Source organism: Dendrobates tinctorius, unplaced genomic scaffold, assembly GCF_039654945.1.
Source record: "Dendrobates tinctorius isolate UK_male_01 unplaced genomic scaffold, ASM3965494v1 ptg000434l, whole genome shotgun sequence".
Taxonomy (NCBI): Eukaryota; Metazoa; Chordata; class Amphibia; order Anura; family Dendrobatidae; genus Dendrobates; species Dendrobates tinctorius.
In genome coordinates, this window is record NW_027362097.1 from 3,227,584 (window position 1) to 3,250,251 (window position 22,668).

The window sequence follows — 22,668 nt, forward strand, 5'->3', positions numbered from 1 at the left end:
GAAGGTGCACATAACCGTTTCTCTCTCCATCTGAGAAAAATGGTCAGATTAAACTGATGGGGATTTTGATCAGAGTGGGATAAAAGTTGGGTCAGAGAGAGATCAGAGCGGAGACGGAGCCAGGTCAGAGCGGAGACGGAGCCAGGTCAGAGCGGAGACGGAGCCAGGTCAGAGCGGAGACGGAGCCAGGTCAGAGCGGAGACGGAGCCAGGTCAGAGCGAAGACGGAGCCAGGTCAGAGCGGAGACGGAGCCAGGTCAGAGCGGAGACGGGGCCAGGTCAGAGGGGAGACGGGGCCAGGTCAGAGGGGAGACGGGGCCAGGTCAGAGCGGAGACGGGGCCAGGTCAGAGCGGAGACGGGGCCAGGTCAGAGCGGAGACGGGGCCAGGTCAGAGCGGAGACGGGGCCAGGTCAGAGCGGAGACGGGGCCAGGTCAGAGCGGAGACGGGGCCAGGTCAGAGCGGAGACGGGGCCAGGTCAGAGCGGAGACGGGGCCAGGTCAGAGCGGAGACGGGGCCAGGTCAGAGCGGAGACGGAGCCAGGTCAGAGCGGAGACGGAGCCAGGTCAGAGCGGAGACGGAGCCAGGTCAGAGCGGAGACGGAGCCAGGTCAGAGCGGAGACGGAGCCAGGTCAGAGCGGAGACGGAGCCAGGTCAGAGCGGAGACGGAGCCAGGTCAGAGCGGAGACGGAGCCAGGTCAGAGCGGAGACGGAGCCAGGTCAGAGCGGAGACGGAGCCAGGTCAGAGCGGAGACGGAGCCAGGTCAGAGCGGAGACGGAGCCAGGTCAAGAAAGCAAGGTCAGAGCAGATCCAGAGCGGAGTCAGAGCAAAATCAGTTTTCACTCAGTCCATGAATGTAACAACCCTGCTGGCATTACTACATGGCCTCCCATCCCCCGCACACCAACTTACTTTCTGCTTCAAGCCATGCTGTGAATACTGTCTGTTGCCAGCCCTGTGCTCCATGTGCTATGCCTCGTGTTTTCCTGCTTGCTCTCCATGTTTCCTGACTGTGTGTATAGGGGGGCGGCGCCTGAACTCTCTGGTTCTTATGCAGTCAGGGTGCACCTGGGTAATCTGTCCCTGACCAATCACCTGGAGCCCTTGACTATTTAGTTTCACCACTCCCACTGAAACATTGCCTGTGCAATGTCTAATCTCAGTTAGTATCTCGCTGCTGAGGAAGCCAGGCCCTGTTCTGTGTAGCTCCTTCTCTGGAGGTTTACCTCTAGTCTTGCTTTGTACCTTGTCTGCCTGCCAGGAGGCTGATTATCCTGGTCCTTGTGTCTTTGTCCCTGTCTCTCTGTCTGAACTCAGTCTTACCTTTGTCTATCAGTCTCCCTTTCTCCTTGTCTGTGGCTCCCTTCCTTGCTGTGTCTTTCCTTGTGTCCTCCCTGTCTGTGCATCTGCACTCTCGCAGCTCTATCTGTGCATCTGCACTCTAGCCGCTCTGTCTGCACTGCTCTTGCTGCCACTGCAGAACCTCTTGCTGCAGCTTCTCTCCACAGACCTTGTGGTTCAGCTTTGCTCCATTCCTGCTGCTGCTGCTGCAGAACCCCTTGCTGCAGCTTCTCTCCACAGACCTTGTGGTTCTGCTTTGCTCCAGTCCTGCGGCCGCTGCAGAACCTCTTGCTGCAGCGTCTCTCCACAGACCTTGTGGTTCAGCTTTGCTCCACTCCTGCTGCCGCTGCAGAACCTCTATCTGCAGCTTCTCTCTCCACTCCTGCCTTCACCTGCACCTCCTGTGTGAACAGGTCCAAACCTGTTCCTTCTTATTTCACTCTTGCCTGCCTGCATCCATACCTGCACCTCCTGTGTGAACAGGTCCAAACCTGTTCCTTCTTATTTCACTCTTGCTTGCCTGCATCCATACCTGCACCTCCTGTGTGAACAGGTTCAGACCTGTTCCTTCATATTCCACGCCTGCCTGCATCCATACCTGCACCTGCTGTGTGAACAGGTCCCTACTTGTTCCTTCTCAAGCCGTGCCCACCTGTCCAGTGTCTCAAGCCGTGCCCGCCTGTCCAGTGTCTCAAGCCGTGCCCGCCTGTCCAGTGTCTCAAGCCGTGCCCGCCTGTCCAATGTCTCAAGCCGTGCCCGCCTGTCCAATGTCTCAAGCCGTGCCCGCCTGTCCTGTGTCTCAAGCCGTGCCCGCCTGTCCAATGTCTCAAGCCGTGCCCGCCTGTCCAGTGTCTCAAGCCGTGCCCGCCTGTCCAGTGTCTCAAGCCGTGCCCGCCTGTCCAGTGTCTCAAGCCGTGCCCGCCTGTCCAGTGTCTCAAGCCGTGCCCGCCTGTCCAGTGTCTCAAGCCGTGCCCGCCTGTCCTGTGTCTCAAGCCGTGCCCGCCTGTCCTGTGTCTCAAGCCGTGCCCGCCTGTCCTGTGTCTCAAGCCGTGCCCGCCTGTCCTGTGTCTCAAGCCGTGCCCGTTTGCCCAGTGTCTCTAAGCCACGCCTGCTTGCCCTGTATCTGTCGTACCTTCTTGCCCGGTGTCTCAGTCTGCCTGTCAGTCACATCTGTCCAAGTGACTTGTCTCCAAGTGGGATCAGCAGCCACAGCCAGACACCACCCTGGAGTGGCACCCGACAGCTATCTGCCGCACAAGCCTGACCTCACCATCAGAGGCTCCAGTGAAGACCAAGGTAGCTGTCGTAGTCACGCCCCTTCCAGGGTAGTCTGGTCTGTGGCACAGTGGGGCCACAACCCCCGGCTCGCGCCACTCAGCCAAGGCGCGAGCGTGACAATGAAAATCTATGATCCAAGTACTTTCGGATGTTTTTCACAGACCCATAGACGTGCATTGTCCATTTTGATAGTATCAAAATTAGATGTCACCGATTCTTTCCTTGGACCACTCGGACAAGGAAGCAAAAAACTGGTCAAGTGCACGGCCACATGGAATTTCATTGTTGTGAATGCCATCCTTAACAACCACTGATCGCACTTGTCCGATATAAACTGTTATGTTCACGAGCCCTTAAAAGGGAATCTGTTAGTAAGATCAACTTACCCAAACCACATATGGGCATGCAGGTCTGTGAAATTATAAATCCATCAACACCTTTATATCTTTCACCTGTTGCTGCATGCTCGAGTAATTAGAGTTTTCATCAATTTGCAAATGATGTGTTAATTGCTCCCAGCATGGCAAAGCACTTAACAATCCTCTGCTTCTCCAAGATATTTCCCCACTTCTTTTGCCTGATAGATTGCTCACTGTGTGATGTCAGACAAGGAGATCGGACAGTGAGATCAAGCAACAGAGGCTGATGAATTAGCAAGGAAACAACCTCAAGAGGCAAAGGATTGTTAAGTGCTTTGTCATGCCCAGAGCACTTAACACCTCATTTGAAAACGCTAATCTCTCAAGAGTGCAGCAACAGATAGACAATATAAAGGTGTTGATTGATTTACATTTCATAGATCTGTGGCTTAAAGGGGTTGTACTTACTGACAGATTTTCTGTAGGGAATTTCTGATGTCGCGCCTACCTTCCGTGTTAGGTTTGATATACATGTGAAGGTTTAGTTGTTGCGGGGTATCGATCAGCGCTTTGGCTGCAGCTTCCAGTCCCAGCTGCCTGGCTCTCTGGGCTTTGGTGCCTTTGCTTCCAGTTTTGTACGGCGTGTACTAGATGGAAAAAGGGAGAGAAGAGTGAAATCCTGTCCGCGTAGTGACCTGCGTCCACGTACGCGGGCAGATACTGACCACGTGCTCTATTTCATCCATGCTTCTGCAGTTCAGCATGGCGGTGTGTAAACCTGCGTGCAGCTTCCCTTCCTTCTTCAGTTTTTCTACCAGACTGTGGGCTTTTTTTGCAACCGACCTAATAATAGAGAAATAAAAAAATGGGCGAATTAAGTTTTAAGGAAACATAAGAAGGCGGATGAGACTTCCTATACACTTCCAATTAACCCCTTCACGACCCATGACGCCTACGTAGGCGTCATGAAAATCCATGCCCAAACGACCCATGACGCCCCCGTAGGCGTCATGCTATAAATAGCCCCCCTGCGGGTCGGGTGAGCGGGGTTAATGAAAGGTCACTCGACCCACACACAAAGGACCCTTTATGCTTCACCACAGGGGGGGTGGCTTAGCCCCCACGTGGCTACGATCGCTCTGATTGGCTGTTGAAAGTGAAACAGCCAATCAGAGCAAAAGTAATATTTCATCAATGAAATTTGATGAAATATTACAAGTCAGCCATGGCCGATGCTGCAGTAGCATCGGACATGGCTGGAGACACTAATTTAACCCCCCCACACCGGCTGGCAGGGCGATCGGCCCCCGCCACGGACTGACAGCAGCGATGGGCTGCTGCTGTCACGATCTGCCCCCCCTCCCCTTCCTTCCGCTCCCCCCTCCCCTTCCTTCCGCTCCCCCCCGATGTCCAATCCCCCCCCTCACCATCCCCGGTACTTGTCAATAAAACCCCCCTTTATGACCCCCATAGGTAGGGACATATAATAAAATAAAGAAAATATTTTTATTTTTCCATTAGGGTTAGGGCTGGAATTAGGGTTAGGGCTAGGGTTGTGATTAGGGTTGGAATTAGGGTTAAGATTAGGGTTAGGGGTGGGTTGGGGTTGTAGTAAGGTTTAGAGTTGGGATTAGGGTTAGGGGTGTGTTGGGGTTAGGATTATTAGGGTTGGGATTAGGGTTAGGGGTGTGTTGGGTTTAGGGTTGGAGTTAGAATTGAGGGGTTTCCACTGTTTAGGCACATCACAGGGTCTCCGAACACGACATGGCGCCACCATTTATTCCAGCCAATTTTGCGTTTTAAAAGTCAAACAGCGCTCCCTCCATTCCGAGCCCCGAAATGTGCCCAAACGGTGGTTTACCCCCACATATGGGGTATCAGCATACTCAGGAAAAATTGAACACCACCTTTTGGGGTCTAATTTCCCCTGTTACCCTTGGGAAAATAAAAATTGGGGGCTAAAATAATTATTTTGATTTTTTATTTTCATGGCTCTGCGTTATAAACTTGTGAACCACTCGGGGGTTCGAAGTGCTCACCACACATCTAGATAAGTTCCTTGGGGGGTCTAGTTTCCAAAATGGGGTCACTTGTCAGGGGTTTCCACTGTTTAGGCGCATCAGGGGCTCTGCAAACGTAACATGACGCCCGCAGACCATTCCATCAAGTCGACATTTCAAAACATCACTACTTCCCTTCCGAGCCCCGACGTGTGCCCAAACAGTGGTTCCCCCCCACATATGGGGTACCAGCGTACTCAGGACAAACTGTACAACAACTTTTGGGGTCCAATCTCTCCTGTTACCCTTGTGAAAATAAAAAATTGTGGGCTAAAAAATCATTTTTTGAGGAAAAAAAAATATTTCTATTTTCACGGCTCTGCGTTATAAACTTCTGTGAAGCACCTGAGGGTTCAAAGTGATCACTATCCATCTAGATAAGTTCCTTGGGGGGGTCTAGTTTCCAAAATGGGGGGAATTTGTGGGGGAGCTCCAAAGTTTAGGCACGCAGGGGCTCTCCAAACACGACATGGTGTCCGCTAACGATGGAGCTAATTTTTCATTCAAAAAGTCAAATGGCGCTCCTTCCCTTCTGAGCCCTACCGTGTGCCCAAACAGTGGTTTACCCCCCCATATGGGGTACCAGCATACTCAGGACAAACTGGACAATAACTTTTGGGGTCCAATTTCTCCTGTTAGCCTTGTGAAAATAAAAAATTGTGGGCTAAAAAATCATTTTTTGAGGAAAAAAATATTTTTTTATTTTCTCTGCTCTGCGTTATAATCTTCTGTGAAGCACTTGGGGGTTCAAAGTGCTCACTACACATCTAGATAAGTTCCTTCGGGGGTCTAGTTTCCAAAATGGGGTCACTTGTGGGGGAGCTCCAATGTTTAGGCACACAGGGGCTCTCCAAACGCGACATGGTGTCCGCTAACGATTGGAGCTAATTTTTCATTCAAATTTCAAGTCAAATTGTGCTCCTTCCCTTCCGGGCCCTGCCGTGCGCCCAAACAGTGGTTTATGACCACATATGAGGTATTGGTGTACTCAGGAGAAACCGCCCAACAAATATTAGGTTCCATTTTACCCTGTTGCCCGTGTGAAAATGAAAAACCTGAGGTTAAAAGAAAATTTTTGTGAAAAAAAAGTACTTTTTATTTTAAGGATCAATTTGTGAAGCATCTGGGGGTTCAAAGTACTCATTATGCATCTAGATAAGTTCCCTGGAGGGTCTAGTTTCCAAAATGGGGTCACTTGTGGGGGAGCTCCAATGTTTAGGCGCACAGGGGCTCTCCAAACGAAACATGGCAATGCTAAATATTCCAGCATATTTTCCATTCAAAAAGTCAAATGGCGCTCCTTCCCTTCTGAGCCCTGCCGTGCACCCAAACAGTGGTTTATGACCACATATGAGGTATCGGGGTACTCAGAAGAAATTCCCCAACAAATTTTAGGATCCATTTTATCCTGTTACCCATGTGAAAATGAAAAAAATGATGCTAAAAGAAAGTTTTTGTTGGAAAAATTAAAATGTCCATTTTTTCCTTCCATGTTGCTTTAGTCGCTGTGAAGCACCTGAAGGGTTAATAATCTACTTGAATGGAGTTTTGAGTAGCTTGAGGGGTGCAGTTTTTAGAATGGTGTCACTTTTGGGTATTTTCTGCCATATAGACCCCTCAAAGTGACTTCAAATGTGAGGTGTTCCCTAAAAAAAATGGTTTTGTAAATTTCGTTGTAAAAATGAGAAATCGCTGGTCAACTTTTAACCCTTATAACTTCCTAACAATAAAAAATTTTGTTTACAAAATTGTGCTGATGTAAAGTAGACATGTGGGAAATGTTATTTATTAACTATTTTGTGTCATATAACTCTCTGGTTTAACAGAATAAAAATTCAAAATTTGAAAATTGCGAAATTTTCAAAATTTTCGCCAAATTTCCATTTTTTTCACAAATAAACGCAAAAATTATCAACCTCAATTTACCAATAACATGAAGCCCAATATGTCACGAATAAATCTCGGAATCGCTAGGATGCGTTGAAGCGTTCCTGAGCTATTACCTCATAAAGGGACACTGGTCAGAATTGCAAAAAATGGCCAGGTCATTAAGGTCAAAATAGGCTGGGTCATGAAGGGGTTAAGCAAAAGGGATGAAATGGCTAAAAAAAAAAAAAAAAAAAGTATAATCTGATGTCTTGTACCCCCCCTACCCCGCCACTGACAATTTTTATGTTTTCGTTCATTCCTCCCTCAAGAGCTGTAACTTTTTCATTCTTTTTATTTTTCTTAAGAATGAATTGTAGCTTGGAACAACGACATCCTGTACTGAAATACGGGGAAAAAAAATCCACGTGGGGTGAAATGGTGAAAAAAAATACACTTCCCCTTTGTTTTCTGAATTTTGTTTTTATGACCACATAATTCTCCAGATCGGTATGATAATGACAACACAAACTTGTATTTTTTTTTCCAATGTTTAAAAAAAAAAAAGTTAAAAGGGAATCTGTTAGCAGGTTTTTACTATGTAATCTGAGAGCAGCATGACATAGGGACTGAGACCCAAATTCCAGCAATGTGGCACTTAGTAGATTGTGCTTTGCTCTTTCAATACAATCAGTGTTTTATCTGCAGAAGATTATCACTACAGGACAAGGTGTCCCGTGCCTCCTGGTCCAACCACGCCCCCCCCCCCCACCACTGATTGGTGCATATTGACAGAAAACTGCAAGTCAGTGATGTGGGTGGGCTTATACCACAGCTCATTATTTTGGGCAGCAGAGAAGAAAACTGTGATTCTATCACAACTGCTTCACCCGGTAAACTAAGTGATACATCACTGGATAAGTAATACATCACTGGAATCAGGGTGTCTGCCCCTACATCAGGCTGCCAGCAAAATCTGAAGATAGATTCCCTTTAAGAATTTTGAGAACCATCATTGCCTAACAATAAAGCTGTATGAGGCCTTTGTTTTTGTGTGTCGAGCTATAGTTTCTATTGCTTCCACAACCTTTTTATTACATTTTTGAGGAAGGTGTGGATGCCAGAAAAAGGCAAAGATGTCATCCTTTTTTTTTCCTTTACACCGTTTACGGTATAAACTAATTTTATTTGTACATTATTTCATTTTTTCACACTGAACTTTTACAAATGTGTCAATTACAAATATGGTGATTTTTATTATTTCTTTTATGTCTTTAATTCGGGATTCGGAACCCTTATGCGTTGTTTTAATTTTGTGATATTTTACAAACGTTTTATTTTTATTCCTTTTCGCTTATCTTTGTAGTCCTCGCGCCTGTTTGATCACTGATGCAATGCTTTATTATTGAAGTATATAGTTAAAAAAATAAAAAAATTACAAAGATGGCGACGACCCTCAGAAAGTCCCAGGCTATCCTGGCAAATCACTGGCACCGTACCGATTAAATACGGCTACAACATTTTTTTTTTTTTCTTCATATTTTAGTGGTTTAAAAAAAAATAAGAACTTTGTACAAAAAATAAATTTATATCTATATTTTCAGAGACTTCTATAACTTTTTTGTTCGGTGGCGGCAGCTATAAGAGGGGAGTGGTTTTTTGCGTGGCGAGCAGATGTTTCTCTTCATGCCATTTTGACATACTACATATGATGTTTTGATCACTTTGTATTACATTTTTGGGAGAAGTGCGGTGACCGAAAGGCAACTTTTGTAATGTTTTCTTTTTCTTTTTTTGGCTTTAAATAATCTTTTTTTCACAGATTGCATTTCTACATATGCTGCAATAGCAAATATGTTGTGTTTTGGTTTTTTTCATTATTCCTTTTTGTATCAGAAAAAAGGGCAGAGATTTACCCAATTCCCTGACTGGAGTAAGATATGCGACTAATGTCATTTTTCAGATGTGTACGATTTTTCAAGATGGCCGCCTGACAACATTGTCGGACTTTATGAATCATAGCCTTAACCCCTTAATGTCCAATGACGGACACAGTCCGTCATTAGACATATCCCCTGCTTTGATGAGGGCTCCGGCGCTGAGCCCGCATCAAAGCCGGGACATGTCAGCTGTTATGAACAGCTGACATGTGCCTGCAATAGGCGCAAGCGGAATCGCCGTCCGCCCGCGCCTATTAACTAGTTAAATGCCGCTGTCAAAGCTGACAGCGGGCATTTAAATAGCATTTCCGGCCGCCGGGCCGGAAATGACCTCATCGCCGACCCCCGTCACGTGATCGGGGGTCGGCGTCATGTTGCCTGGACAACCAGAGGTCTCTATGAGACCTCTATGGTTGTTCCAGGCATATGGCTTTCAGCGCCACCCGGTGGTCGGCACTGAAAGCACAGCAGTAAATCTGCTACAAATGGGCGATCTGCTCATCGCCCATATGTAGCAGAGCCGATCGGGTTGCGCAAGCTTCTAGCCTCCTATGGAGGCTATTGAAGCATGCCAAAAGTAAAAAAAAAAAAAATGTTTAAAAATAAAAAAAAATTAAAAAAACCTAGAAGTTCAAATCACCCCCCTTTCGCCCCAATCAAAATAAAACAGTAAAAAAAAATCCAACATACACATATTAGGTATCGCCGCGTTTAGAATCGCCCGATCTATCAATAAAAAAAAGCATTAACCCGATCGCTAAACGGCGTAGCAAGAAAAAAATTCAAAACGCCAGAATTACGTTTTTTTGGTTACCAAGACATTGCATTAAAATGCAATAACGGGCGATCAAAAGAACGTATCTGCACAAAAGTGGTATCATTAAAAACGTCAGTCCGGCACGGAAAAAATAAGCCCTCACTCGACCCCAGATCATGAAAAATGGAGACGCTACGGGTCTCGGAAAAGTGTGCAAATTTTTTTTTTTTTTAGCAAACTTTGGAATTTTTTTTCACCACTTAGATAAAAGAGAACATAGACATGTTTGGTGTCTATGAACTCGTAATGACCTGGAGAATCATAATGGCAGGTCAGATTTAGCATCTAGTGAACCTAACAAAAAAGCCAAGCAAAAAACAAGTGTTGGCTTGCACTTTTTTTGCAATTTCACCGCACTTGGAATTTTTTTTCCCGTTTTCGAGTACACGATATGGTAAAACCAATGATGTCATTTAAAAGTACAACTCGTCCCGCAAAAAATAACCCCTCACGAGGCCATATAAACGGAAAAATAAAAAAGTTATGGCTCTGGAAAGAAGGGGAGGGAAAAATGAAAATGTAAAACCAAAAATACCCCTGGTCGTTAAGGGGTTAAAAGGGGTATTCCCATCTCCAGTATTCTATAATTAATATGTAGTAGGTGTAATAATAACATTAGGAAATACCTCCAATTAGAAAAGTAGTATAGTTCTTTTGATTAGCTATGTTGCTTACCCCATGTGCAGGGCACTGCAGCAGCTTAGGTATCCATGGTTACGACTAATCATATAGTGACAGTTGAAGGTTAGAGGCCATAGCCATGGTTACCTAAGCTACTGCAATGCCCCACACATGGGGAAAACAAAATAGTGAATCAGAAGAACTACACTACATTTCTAATTAGAGGTATTTGCTATTATTATTACTACTACACCCACTACATATTGTAATAGGATCTTGGAGATGGGAATGTCCCTTTAAACTTTAAAGGGACTCTCTTACCCATTTTTCAGTGATATCATGTAAAGATACCACCCAATTATGTGTCACCTAAGGATTCTATTAGGATTTTGATTCCCCCCGACCCCGCACCTTTGATGCATAAATACCTTTTCTATCTTGGTGGAGATGTATGGAAATCGCTGCGGTGCGGTCCAGTCCGATGGGCGTGGCTTATTCGCCTTCCCCCCCCCCCCCTCGGCTTGCTGAGCGTAATCTTCATCTGTGAATATCACAGATGCCGTAGTTTTCCGCGCTTGCGCATTGAAAAGGCCTCCGGTGCCTGCGCAGTATGCTTTGCCCAAATGTGGGCAAAGCATATAATCAGTTCTGCGCATGCGCCAGTATTTTTCAGCTTGGTCTATGCCCCGGAAGTCTTCACATGCAGGACACACTTCCGGGGCATAGACCACGCTGAAAAATACTGGCGCATGCGCAGTACCGACTATATGCTTTGCCCACAGTTGGGCAAAGCATACGGCACAAGCGCCGGAGGCCTTTTCGATGCGTAAGCGCGGAAAACTACGGCATCTGTGATATTCATTTTTTTTTTAGGTTTCCTTGGGGACTTGAGATCACTTAATGGCTTTTACTCTACACTGAATTCTCATAGTATTGCAGCATCTAGTGAAATTAACATTCACTATGAAATCATACACAAAGGAAGCCAAGACGGCAGTGATTGGGGCCTTTGGCAGGATCTCCGTGACCATAGCATGGACTGCACCCTGTGATCGCAGTCCTTTTAAATACTGCTGTCAGAGATGGACAGCGGCATCCAAATGATTAAACAGCAGCGATCGGAGCCAGTTTTGATCTCAGCTGTTAAGAGGCAGATGTTTTGAGCGGGCTCAGCTCCTTCACCCGCTAAAAAGATTCACACAGGAAGTAATTTATATTGGCGGGAAGGGGGTAAAATAATAAGCTGTATATAACTTACTATTACACCTCTATTGCTATGACACTCTTCTCTCTGGTCCAGAATTTTGCAGCTCTATTTCCAGCTCTGGCGTCCTGACTGCCAGTTACAACACAAGACGGTCCGCTCTCTGTCTATAAGTTAACCCCTTTATAGGACCCTAATCATCAAGACTGGTGTTTTGTACCCCAATCTTGGAGGAGTGCACAGGAGTAAGATGCGTCAAATTTTTTATGAGGTTTCAGCCTATTAATGAATTTGGTGCATCTTACAGCTGCCGTTCGCCACCACAAGGGACCGGATCACACTTCTTTTTTTTCTTTTTTTTAGTTTACACTGCTTCTGGAGAGTAAATCAGGTCGGTTGCGCTCAGCCATGCCCTTTCCGACTAAGCTCTGCTCTCTACTTCCTTTAAAAAAAAAAGTTGGCGGCGAAAATGCAAAAACGTGGCACATAGTTTTCGCAAAACACTTTACATTTCAAACACTTTTATGCCATAATTCTGGAGAAAACGAAAGAGTCAGGGCCATAGAGTGAACTGCAATCTGTGCTAGGCTTTAATAACAAAGCTCCATATTGGCTATACAGTACAAAGGGACCTGTCCCTACGATATGTCCCTATAAGGTTGCCCAGCCTTGGGTTACAAGTCTGTAATCACTCTATGTGACTGCAGACTTGTCAATCACACTGTGAGCACGGCGAGGATTCTCCAGTGTTTGCGCCAGGAGCAGGCAGGTATGCGATTTGCATACATGCAGTCACATTACGACGAGAGGTGTGTACTGAGCAAGACTGCACAAGTCTAGCCAGAATGTGGCTGAAAGTATGCAAATCGCTTACTTGCAGTTACATGACCGTCCAACACTGGAGAAGAATTCTTGAGGTTCACGCAATGTGAGGATTCACAACTCTACAGCTACACAGAGTGACTGCAGACTTGTAACCGAATGCTGGACAATCCCTTTAAATAGAGAAACATGCAATGCTGACAGATCCACTTTAACTTTCTAGCAAATCCGTACAGTCGTCACGCTGTGATCTCACCGTAATTCCTCCAAGCCTTGTTGAACTTCTCTCAAGGAGTCTGCATCAAGATTGTTTATGAGCTCCTTCCTGTAGCGAGCGATGAAGGGTATGGTGTTTTCATCCTGGAAGAGCTTAATGAGGTTGGAGCAAACCCAGGAGTCAACATTTGTCCTTTCTGATAAAACCTATAAAAAGGGGAGAATATTCCAGGATGAGGAAATATTACATTCACAACTTGTGAAAACATTTTGGGTTCTTTCCCGATGCAACACAGACATTCGTACATCATTTTTGTATCTATAGGCCCCACCGACTCGACGAAGGCCAAACAAAAAGTCCTTTTTTTCTCCGTCATGCTGATACACATCAGTATATTTTTTTGTTCTGCGGAATGTAGGATAAATTTTTGCCCAGCTGCTACAACGATGCCTCCATCCTGTGCCAGTCCTTGCACTGGTTGACCATCCGCTTCAGAGTCCAATATAAATTTATCACTTTCACCCACAAATTTCTCCACAATTCCGCACCGCCCTACATCTCCTCCCTCATCTCTTTCTATCACTCTAGCCGTGCCCTCCATTCTGCAATGGGATTAACTGCCCATTTAACTTTTTTTGTCCTATGTGGCATTACCTAACACTTAACATTAAAGGAGCTGTCTAATGACAACAAGTTATCACCTATCCACAGTTTAAGGCCTCACCCCAGCAACTTCTCAATTCCTGAAGAAGCCCATTTGTTTTGGGTTTTTTTCAAACAAGCAGTTTAAAGACCAATAAAAAGTGCTCTTATTTGTATATTGTAATCATTTGGTTTTTTTTTCATTTGTGCATCATAATTCTTATGTTATTTTCATACACGCGTCTTATTTCTTTTTGCCAATATCATTGGGAAAATAAAGGAAATATTTGTCTGTTTTTCATATGTATTTTTTTTACCACTAAAACACATTTTCAAATTTGTTCCCCTTTCCGTAACAATTATTTTTAGATATACATTTTTATTTTTGACGAATGCGGGGCTAGTAACAGCAATTGAGATTGGAAGCATTATTTTTATTGTTTTTTTTCCCCTGCTTTTTATTTATGTACAAATGTAATTTTTATTTATTTTACATATTGGGTCTCCACATAAAGTCGTACTGACCTTTCAATATTAAATGACTTTTTTATACTGGTACATTAACCCAAGCTTCATGGGGCAAAGCCTCCTGGCTGCATAGCAGAGCTAACGGAGTCTCCTAGGACCCGGCGGCTCCTACTCCCGGCTCTTACCTCCACAATGTTCCAGTTCATGTCGCTGCTTTGAGAGTCGGCAGAACCCCTCGACTTGTACTTCACCGGCTTCCCAGCAGGATCAGCAGACGTTCGCATTTTCTTCAGCGGTGGACCACCGAAAGTGAAGTCATCGGGCGGCTCTTCTTCCTCCTCCCTAGATGTAAACTCATTCTTCACTCTCGCTCCCATGTCCAGGCCGCTAGTAGAAGGGAAATCTACAATGCCGACACTCCTCCGCTCTGACTTTACCGAAAGCAGCTGCGCAGGATTGGCCACCTTATTTTTGGGGCTTTTTGGACTTAATATTTCTTTTTTGATGGGTTTATCAATAGATATTGTCTGTGAAAAAAGAAAAAAAAAGGCAAGAAAATGTGTTGAAAAATCCTGTCATCCCTTGTATCATTATACTTCACCCAGGAGAAAGAATCTGGTTTAAGGCACATGAAAAGTTTAGGTCTAAAGGGGTTTTGCATAACCTTTTATTACATGGCCGGTGGAAAAAAAAATTGTTAGAAAAATTCCAAAAATAGAAGTTAGTTACCCTTAATCTCCTGGAGCCACAGTGCAACCACTCTGGTGGTCTCCACCAGGACTAGAAGGCCACAGATTGGGTGGGACATATTGACTTCTAGTGGGGTACCAACACACACCCATCAGCCATCTGATCCTACAGCCAATCCGTGGCCTCAGCCAACTAACTAATCCCTCTAGCCATTTTTCTTAAAAAAAAAAAAAAGCCTTTTAAAAATCCAATGTTCAAAATCCACTTTTTGTCCCTTGCCTCTAAACCCAAGTTGCTTCCTTATCACCACCATGATTTACACTGCAGCGCTGCTTGTTCAGCTGTGTCTGACCATAAACAATGAAATATTGTACCTCCTGTTTGCTGGACGGTTTTGACATATTAATTTCATTTTCCTGAGTAGTGTCTCTTGCTTCTTCTGCAGCACTGGATGCCTTGGCGTTGATTTTTTTTGCAGGGACCTACAGCAACACAGCACAGAAAACAAGAAAATAATTTAAAAAAAAAGATACAGTTGTAAAAAGTTGTTGCATGGAGCTCACTTTTGCAAACTATACCATTTAAAGGGGCATTTCACCTAGAGATGCCCTGATAGTTAGGGGGCTCTGTAGCAGCCACCACTAGGGGGAGCTTGCTGAAGTCAAACTTTTATTTGAGTTCAATGGAAGTTTTATAAAACTTTATCGATAACCTCCCCCTAAAGGTGGTTTTGGCTGTGTTGAAGGGATGCAGAACATTTGGAGCTGTCTAAAAAATAGATAAAAATTGGATCTTAGGCCTTTTGTATGGTAGACTTCAGGAGGATTCACACATGGTCGGAAGTTCCGCAATATTGATCTGCCTAGGGTTTCTTTGGAGTATATGCCATTATATATAGCCATTATTTAGAGTAGAGGGACAGTCGCAGACATTCTTGGTTAAACCCACGAGTCACAGGACCCACCTTTCTTGGTTTGGGGGCAGTGGCAGTCTTTAGCTTTGCAGCAGATTTCTTTACAGCTGCGGTTTGTCGTTTTTTGGGGACTTTTTTCTCCGGCATCCATTCGTCCTCCTCATCTACAGACAGATCTTCTTCCGAATCTGACCTAATGAAACAAAAAAACATGGAGTTTTGTGATAGCTCGCCGTAAAATCCTTTTCTCCGAGACGCTCACTGGGGGACACAGAGACTGTGTGTGGGTGTATGCTTCTGCCGCTAGGAAGCTGACACTAAGTGAAAAAAAGAGGTTAGCTCCTCCTCCGCAGTATACACCCTCGCCCCTATTGCGGGTGGAAATCAGTTTGGTACCAAAGCAGTAGGAGGACAACAAAATCAACCTCAATACAGGTACAACATGTCCAAAGGAAAACACCACCCTTATATCAAATAAGTAGACACATATTAATTTAAACAAAACAGGGGCCAACTGGCTATCAGGGTGGGTGCTGTGTCCCCCAATGAGCGTCTCGGAGAAAAGGATTTTACGGTGAGTTAACACAAAAATCCATGTTTCTCCTTCGCCTCATTGGGGGACACAGAGACTGTGGGACATCCTAAAGCAGTCCCTAGGTGGGAGTTAAGTCACCGATCCAAGCTACATGCACCTCTTGTTTAAAGGTGCACCACCGCTGCTTGAAGAATCCTTCTACCCAGGCTCGCATCCGCTGAGGCCTGAGTATGGATATTGTAATGTTTGGCAAATGTGTGCAGGCTGGACCAGGTTGCTGCCTTGCAAACCTGTTCCGTCGAAGCCTGATGTCGAAGCGCCCACTGCCGATTAGAGTGCGCACTGATTCCTGCTGGAATCGGCGTGCCTCTAATGCGGTAGGACTCCTGAATAGTCAAACGAATCCATCTGGCTATGGTCGATTTTGAGGCAACGGTCCCTTCCTGCGCCCTTCGGGGAGCACGAACAGCGTGTCCGTCTGACGAAAGGGTGCCGTCCTCGACACGTACCTACGGAGGGATCTTACCAGGTCTAACTTGTGAAGAGCCTTTTCCACACGGTGCACCAGTGCTGGACAAAATGAAGGCAAGACAACATCTTCATTAATGTGAAAAGAGGACACGACCTTCGGCAGAAACGGAGGGGCTGGTCTGAGCACCACCTTATCCTTATGGAAAGTGATGAACGGAGCTCAGCAGGATAGGGCCGCCAGCTCTGAAACCCGCCTGATAGAAGTGATGGCCACTAGGAACACCACTTTCCAGGAAAGGTACCTCAAAGAGACATCCTGAAGCGGTTCAAAAGGAGCTTGCTGCAGAACACTTAGGACCAGGTTAAGGTCCCAGGCGTCCATAGGCGCCTTATAGGGAGGTACCAAGTGGGAGACTTCTTGGATGAAAGTCTTCACCTGCAAATTGGTAGCAATTCTGCGCTGGAACAGGACGGATAAGGCAGATATTTGTCTCCTGAGGGAACTTGGGGCCAAGCCCGAGTCTAGCCCCGACTGGAGGAAAGCCAAGATGTTGGGGATCGAGAATCTCAGTGGAGAAACACCGCGGCCTCGACACCAAGCAAAGAACACCTTCCTGGTGTGGTGGTAAATTCGTGCTGAAGCAGGCTTCCGGGCGCTAATCATTGTAGCAACCACCTTGTTCCCGAACCCTGCCTGGGTTAGAATCCAAGATTCAACGGCCATGCCGTCAAACACAGGGCCCCTGAGTTCGGGTGGCAAATCAGCCCTTGAGAGAGTAGATCCAGACGCTCTGGTAGGCGCCAAGGGACGTCGGCGAGCAGCAGCATTAGATCTGTGTACCACACTCGACGGGGCCAATCTGGGGCCAGCAGAATTGCCTGGACCCCTTCCGTCTTGATCTTCTTGACGACTCTCGGAAGTAATGGTAGCGGGGGGAACCAACGCATCCACAGCGATTGCCTTCGGGTCTCTGGCCCGAGCGACATATGTGGGCACCTTGGCGTTCACTCTGGAAGCCATCAAGTCCACATCCGGAGTTCCCCACCGTTGACAAATCTGCTGAAAGACCTCGGGATGTAGAGACCACTCTCCCGACGCAAGACCCTCCCGGCTGAGAAAGTCTGCCGCCCAGTTTTCCACGCCTGGGATGTGAACTGCCGAAATCACCGAGTGGTTTGCTTCGGCCCACTGAAGAACGTGCCCCACCTCGCGCATGGTTGCTCTGCTGCGAGTGCCCCCTTGGTGATTTATGTAAGCCACCGCCGTGGCGTTGTCCGATTGAATTCGGACAGGGCGGCTTGCTAGAAAGTGATGGAACTTCTGCAGTGCCAGCCGGATTGCTCGTATCTCCAATAAATTGATCGGGAGGCGTGCCTGTGGCGACCAGCGTCCCTGGGTTGTGTGGTGGTGAAACACCACTCCCCAGCCGAGGAGACTGGCGTCGGTTGTCACCACCAGCCAATGGTCTGGGGGAAAGGGTTTCCCCTGGGTCAGAGAGGAACTGGTAATCCACCATCCGAGCGACTGCCTGACTTGAGAGGACAGACGACACTGCCGATCGAGCGTGAAAGGGTTCTTGTCCCAGGCTGAAAAGAGGGCGTGCTGCAGGGGGCGAAGATGGAACTGGGCGAAAGGTATTGCTTCCATTGCTGCCACCATTTTCCCTAGAATCCTCATCCCAGATCAGATGGTATGAGGGACTGGTTGGCGAAGTGTCCGGACTCCCTGCCGGAGAGCTAGTACCTTTTCCTGAGGGAGAATCACCAATCCTCGGCAAGTGTCGAAGATCATTCCTAAGAAGGAGATCTTCTGAGCTGGCACAAGGGATGACTTCTTCGCATTGACCAACCACCCTAAGCGGGCAAGAGTATGCAGCGTGATGCTGACATTTTCCTCGCATGCCCATATTGACGGGCCCTTGACCAAGAGGTCGTCCAGATAAGGGACGACGACTATGCCTCGAGAATGCAGTATGGCCATGACAACTGCCATAACCTTTGTGAACACTCTGGGAGTCGTGGCTAGCCCGAAGGGTAGCGCTACGAACTGAAAATGTCGACCGTTGATGGCGAAGCGTAGGAACCTCTGATGAGGAGGAAAAATGGGAATATGCAGACATGCATCTTGGATGTCTATTGAGGTCAAGTATTCTCCCTGCTCCATGGCAGATATGACTGAACGGAGAGACTCCATCCGGAAATGTCTGATCCTGATGAATCTGTTTAGAAGCTTCAGGTCAAACACAGGCCTGACAGACCCGTCCTTTTTGGGAACTGCAAAAAGGTTGGAATAGAAACCCTGAGCCCATTCGTGTTCCGGTACTGGAGCAATTTGATGGCTCCCAATAGAGCCCTTGCCTAGGCATCTACCCTGGGAAGCTGGGAAAGAAAAAACCGTCTTGGGGGGTCTCTGATAAATTCCATTTTGTAACCTGAGGACACCAATCCTTTTACCCATGCGTCGTGAGCGATGTTGGCCCAGACGTGGTGAAAACAGAGTAGGCGGCCGCCCACCTTGCTGGTGTCGTCTGGTAAAGACCTCGAGTCATTTGGCCGATGATCTTTGGGATCTGGATCCCCTCGATCTGGCCTGTTGAGCACGCATTCTCCCCAATGGGTTGGCTCTATATGAGACCTGCCGCTCCCTATCCTGGTTGGGGCGGCCTGAGGCGGCGGAATTGGGCCCCGTAGTCCACCCGGGGTTGTGAAAAGCCCAAAAACGTGCCTGAACCGGGTGACGAAAAAGCGGTTTAACCTTTTGTTGAGGGAGAAACCCGCTCTTTCCTCCTGTGGAGTCTGAGATAAGTTGATCCAACTTTTCCCCAAATAGGCGGCCATACTGATAAGGCAGGGAAGTCAAGGACTTCTTGGAAGTAGAATTGGCTCGCCATGTCCTCAAGCACAGGGCTCTTCTGATAGAGATTGCATAAGCGGCAGCAAGTGCCGAACAATTTGCCGAATCCAAAGATGCATTAATTACATAGTCTCCGGCCATCGCCATCTGACCTGCGACCTCCGAAATCTCTGCAGGTAGATCCTGCTCCTGCGCGACCTTGTTTAATGTTTCTGACCATGATATCATAGCCTTAGCTACCCAAGTTACTGCGAACGAGGGAGCGAGTGCAGATCCTGACGCCTCATATACTGAACGAGCTAGGCTCTCAATAAGGCGGTCCGTGGGATCCTTAATCGAGGAAACAGTAGGGACAGATAACAGGGTCTTAGTGGCCAGCCGTGAAACCGGAGGATCCACTATCGGGGATTCTATCCATTTTTTACGGAGGTACGGAGCAAACGGATACCTCGTTTCGAGTGCCTTTTGACCCAAGAAACGCCGGTCTGGACGTTCTCTATGCCGCTGCACTATGTCCTCAAACTCAGGGTGAGAGGAAAAAATTCTGTGCGGCCGCTTCACTCGTTTAAATGCCACCTTATGCACCGTAGCCGCTGCGGGATCATCCTCAATCCCCAGGATCTGATTGACGGCTTCTATGAGGCTGTCCACTGTTTCACGTGACCCTGGAGTGTCCAGGTCAAGGGGCTCGTCTGAGTCGCAATCTGAGGTCTGCTCGCTATTAACCACTGGTGATGGGGAGCGAGAAGCAGAGCTTACAGATGCCAAGGCACTGGATGGACTGGGCGACACCGTGTGGATTCGTTTCCTCCGGGTCTGCCTGGAGTGAGAGCGGCCCCTGCAGGCCGGAGGCTCTAGTGAGGTGGAGGTTCCCTCTAAAGGCGGCTAGCCACTGTCCCTGCCCCTATCTGGGGCTTGAAGGGACTCTATTGCTCTTGTAAGCGACGTCATGGGCTGTGACAGTGATCGGGCCCACTCCAGGGAATTTGACACATTGGTCGCGGTCACAGGCGAGGGCTCCTGGGCGCGTTCGGATTCGCAGACTTTGCATAAACGCTTGCTCTGTGCCCGCGGAAACGCAGCCCGACAAGAGATGCATGCAGCGTAAAAGAACGTGTGCGTCTTTGCCTTTTCGGATATGCTGTATCTGTCCGCTGCTGGGGATATGGGGAGGTAGCACCTCATTCTTCCCTGTAGCGTGGCCTCTCGGGCAGCACTTACCCCAGTCCTGCGCCCCCCCCGACCTGAATGCTTCCTTTAAATCGCGCGCCGACATCTGTGGCACGTGCCAGCCTGTAAAAACCGCTCTAGGGGCGGTACTTCCGCTTTGCGGCCTAGCTGCGCTCCAAAGCCGGGGCCTCGATTTTTACCGCCGCCCAGTGCGAGGCGGGCTGCCGGAAGTGATGCGCGGCCCTGGGGGCGGAACTTCCGGCCGCGGCCTAGCTCCGGCCGAAGCCGCGGCCTCAAATTCTCCCCTACCCGACCGGGGGGGGCGTACCACAAAAAAAAAAGGCGCTACTGACCGCCGCGGCGTTCCTGACCCAGGCTGCTGCCTGACGGATTGCGCCCTCTCTTGCATGGCTAGTGGTCGCGCTGTGGGCTCCAGCCCGAAGTCTTCGCAGGAGCCCTCCCAGACCCTCTCCTCACCGATGATCCTCTTCAGCCTGAGCGCAGGTATGTGAGGGGGTCTTTGATAAAAAATAGGATGGTGCAGGGACCCCAGCTCCATCTAACCCCTTCAGGGGGTGAGGAGAGGGACCGTCCGCCACCTTGCAGCACCGCAGTCTGAGCATTGGTGGAGCAGTTGGGGCCGCACGGACTAGTCTTGTGCCTCTGTACAGCCCATGGTTTCAATACCTAGGAGTGGTCAGGGATAAGTCCGGCATTGTGTCCCACGACGCGGGAGAGGATACGTGGAGGGACACTCGCACGTGCTCGGCCGTTGTTGGTTTGGGGAAATCGGACCCTTTCAATAGGATCCGTTGCCCCTGTCACATCTTCATGGGAAAAAGACGAAAAAAGTCTGGAGAGAAAAACCAGACGCGTGCCTCCATGGACACTAAGCAAAAGACTGATTTCCGCCCGCCATAGGGGCGAGGGTGTATACGGCGGAGGAGGAGCTAACCTCTTTTTTTCACGTAGTGTCAGCCTCCTAGCGGCAGAAGCATACACCCACACACAGTCTATGTGTCCCCCAATGAGGGGAAGGAGAAATATAAAATAATGCACATTTCATAGAAAAAAAAATTATATATATATATATATATATATATATATATATATATATATATGTATATATATATAATCTACATTGGATGGATGGATTATGGATTTTGGCACATGCGAAGCATAAAAAAAAAAAAAAAAAAAGCTTGTAATACTCACATTCCACTCAGAAAAGACAGCTCCGGCTTGGGGGCCGCAGTCGTTTTTCTTGGTCTTTTGGGAAATTCAGACATCTAAGAGACAGAAAGGCAAACCCTGGGTTACCACCGAGGTCTGGGACAGGTGCAGGCAGAGTCCGCCTCGCCCCGGACAGCAGCGGGCGGCTTTCTAGATGCATATAGAAGTTCTCATATCCAGATACCAAAAAAAAAAACAGTTGACCTCATAAAAGAAATACCCAACCTATGCTTCGTTACTAAGGCATATGGATGTCTAGGAAAGGGCAGACTCAACCCCATCATCTCAACATCAGTCATCTCATACATTTCCCCAATGCCCCGAGCCCTCCGCAATCAGCTAAACACTAGGATACTGATACCACACACAGCAATCATTCTGTATAGCAGAGTATTGAGCTGGAGCAGGACGTTATAGTACTATAATGACAGGTCTGAGCACCGCCATTAGGTCCTTAGATGCAACATTGTGAGAAGGAAGCAATGGGGTGACCGAAGTTTCCTTCCCCCTGCCTATCCGCTTTGATGCCAAAGTCATTGCTTAACAAAGCATCTAAGGGGATCAAAACTGCTGCACTAAGATTCATCTCCAGTCTCTGCAGGTGCAAGTGGGTATCAACTGAACAACAAAGCCGGCACCCGGTATGTCAGAGCCGCCACCCGGGACAACAGAGTCGGCAACCAATATGTCAGAGCCACCACCCGGGACAACAGAGTCGGCACCCAATATGTCAGAGCCGCCACCTGGTATGTCAGAACCGCCACCCGAGAAAACAGAGCCGGCACCCAATATGTCAGAGCCGCCACCTGGTATGTCAGAACCGCCACCTGAGACGACAGAGCTGGCACCCAGTACGACACAGCTGCCACCCTCCATGTACAGAGTAGGATAAGCTCCTGAGCTCTTTGCATATGGATGTCATACGTCGTGAAGACGTTAAGATTTTGCCTACATCAAAAAACTAGAGCAAGTTCTGTACAATTACTGCACGGAATAGCTGTGAGATTTCTGATCTGCAGCCTGTAGAATTGTGAGCGCAGCTCTGACCTATAAAACGTGATGTCACTTAGGGTTGGTGCAAAAAAATTCAAGTATTCTGGATGAAATCTTTAAAGTGGTTGTCCGGCCTTAGGATACAAGTCTGCAGTCACAATGTGACTGCAGACAT

General features: G+C 47.6%; 1 protein-coding gene across 2 annotated transcripts in view; it reads right to left on the minus strand.

Moving 5' to 3' along the window:
- SRBD1 (S1 RNA binding domain 1) overlaps positions 1-22,668 on the minus strand; it is a 255,048-nt gene that overhangs the window by 221,912 nt on the left and 10,468 nt on the right. For both annotated transcript variants that reach the window (XM_073564217.1, XM_073564216.1), the window contains exons 2-8: positions 21,483-21,556; positions 15,289-15,430; positions 14,699-14,806; positions 13,820-14,161; positions 12,564-12,730; positions 3,703-3,820; positions 3,486-3,624 (exon numbers count right to left, since the gene is read on the minus strand). In XM_073564217.1, the coding sequence (XP_073420318.1) occupies positions 3,486-3,624; positions 3,703-3,820; positions 12,564-12,730; positions 13,820-14,161; positions 14,699-14,806; positions 15,289-15,430; positions 21,483-21,556 (1,090 nt within the window). The remainder of the gene's footprint in view (positions 1-3,485; positions 3,625-3,702; positions 3,821-12,563; positions 12,731-13,819; positions 14,162-14,698; positions 14,807-15,288; positions 15,431-21,482; positions 21,557-22,668) is intronic.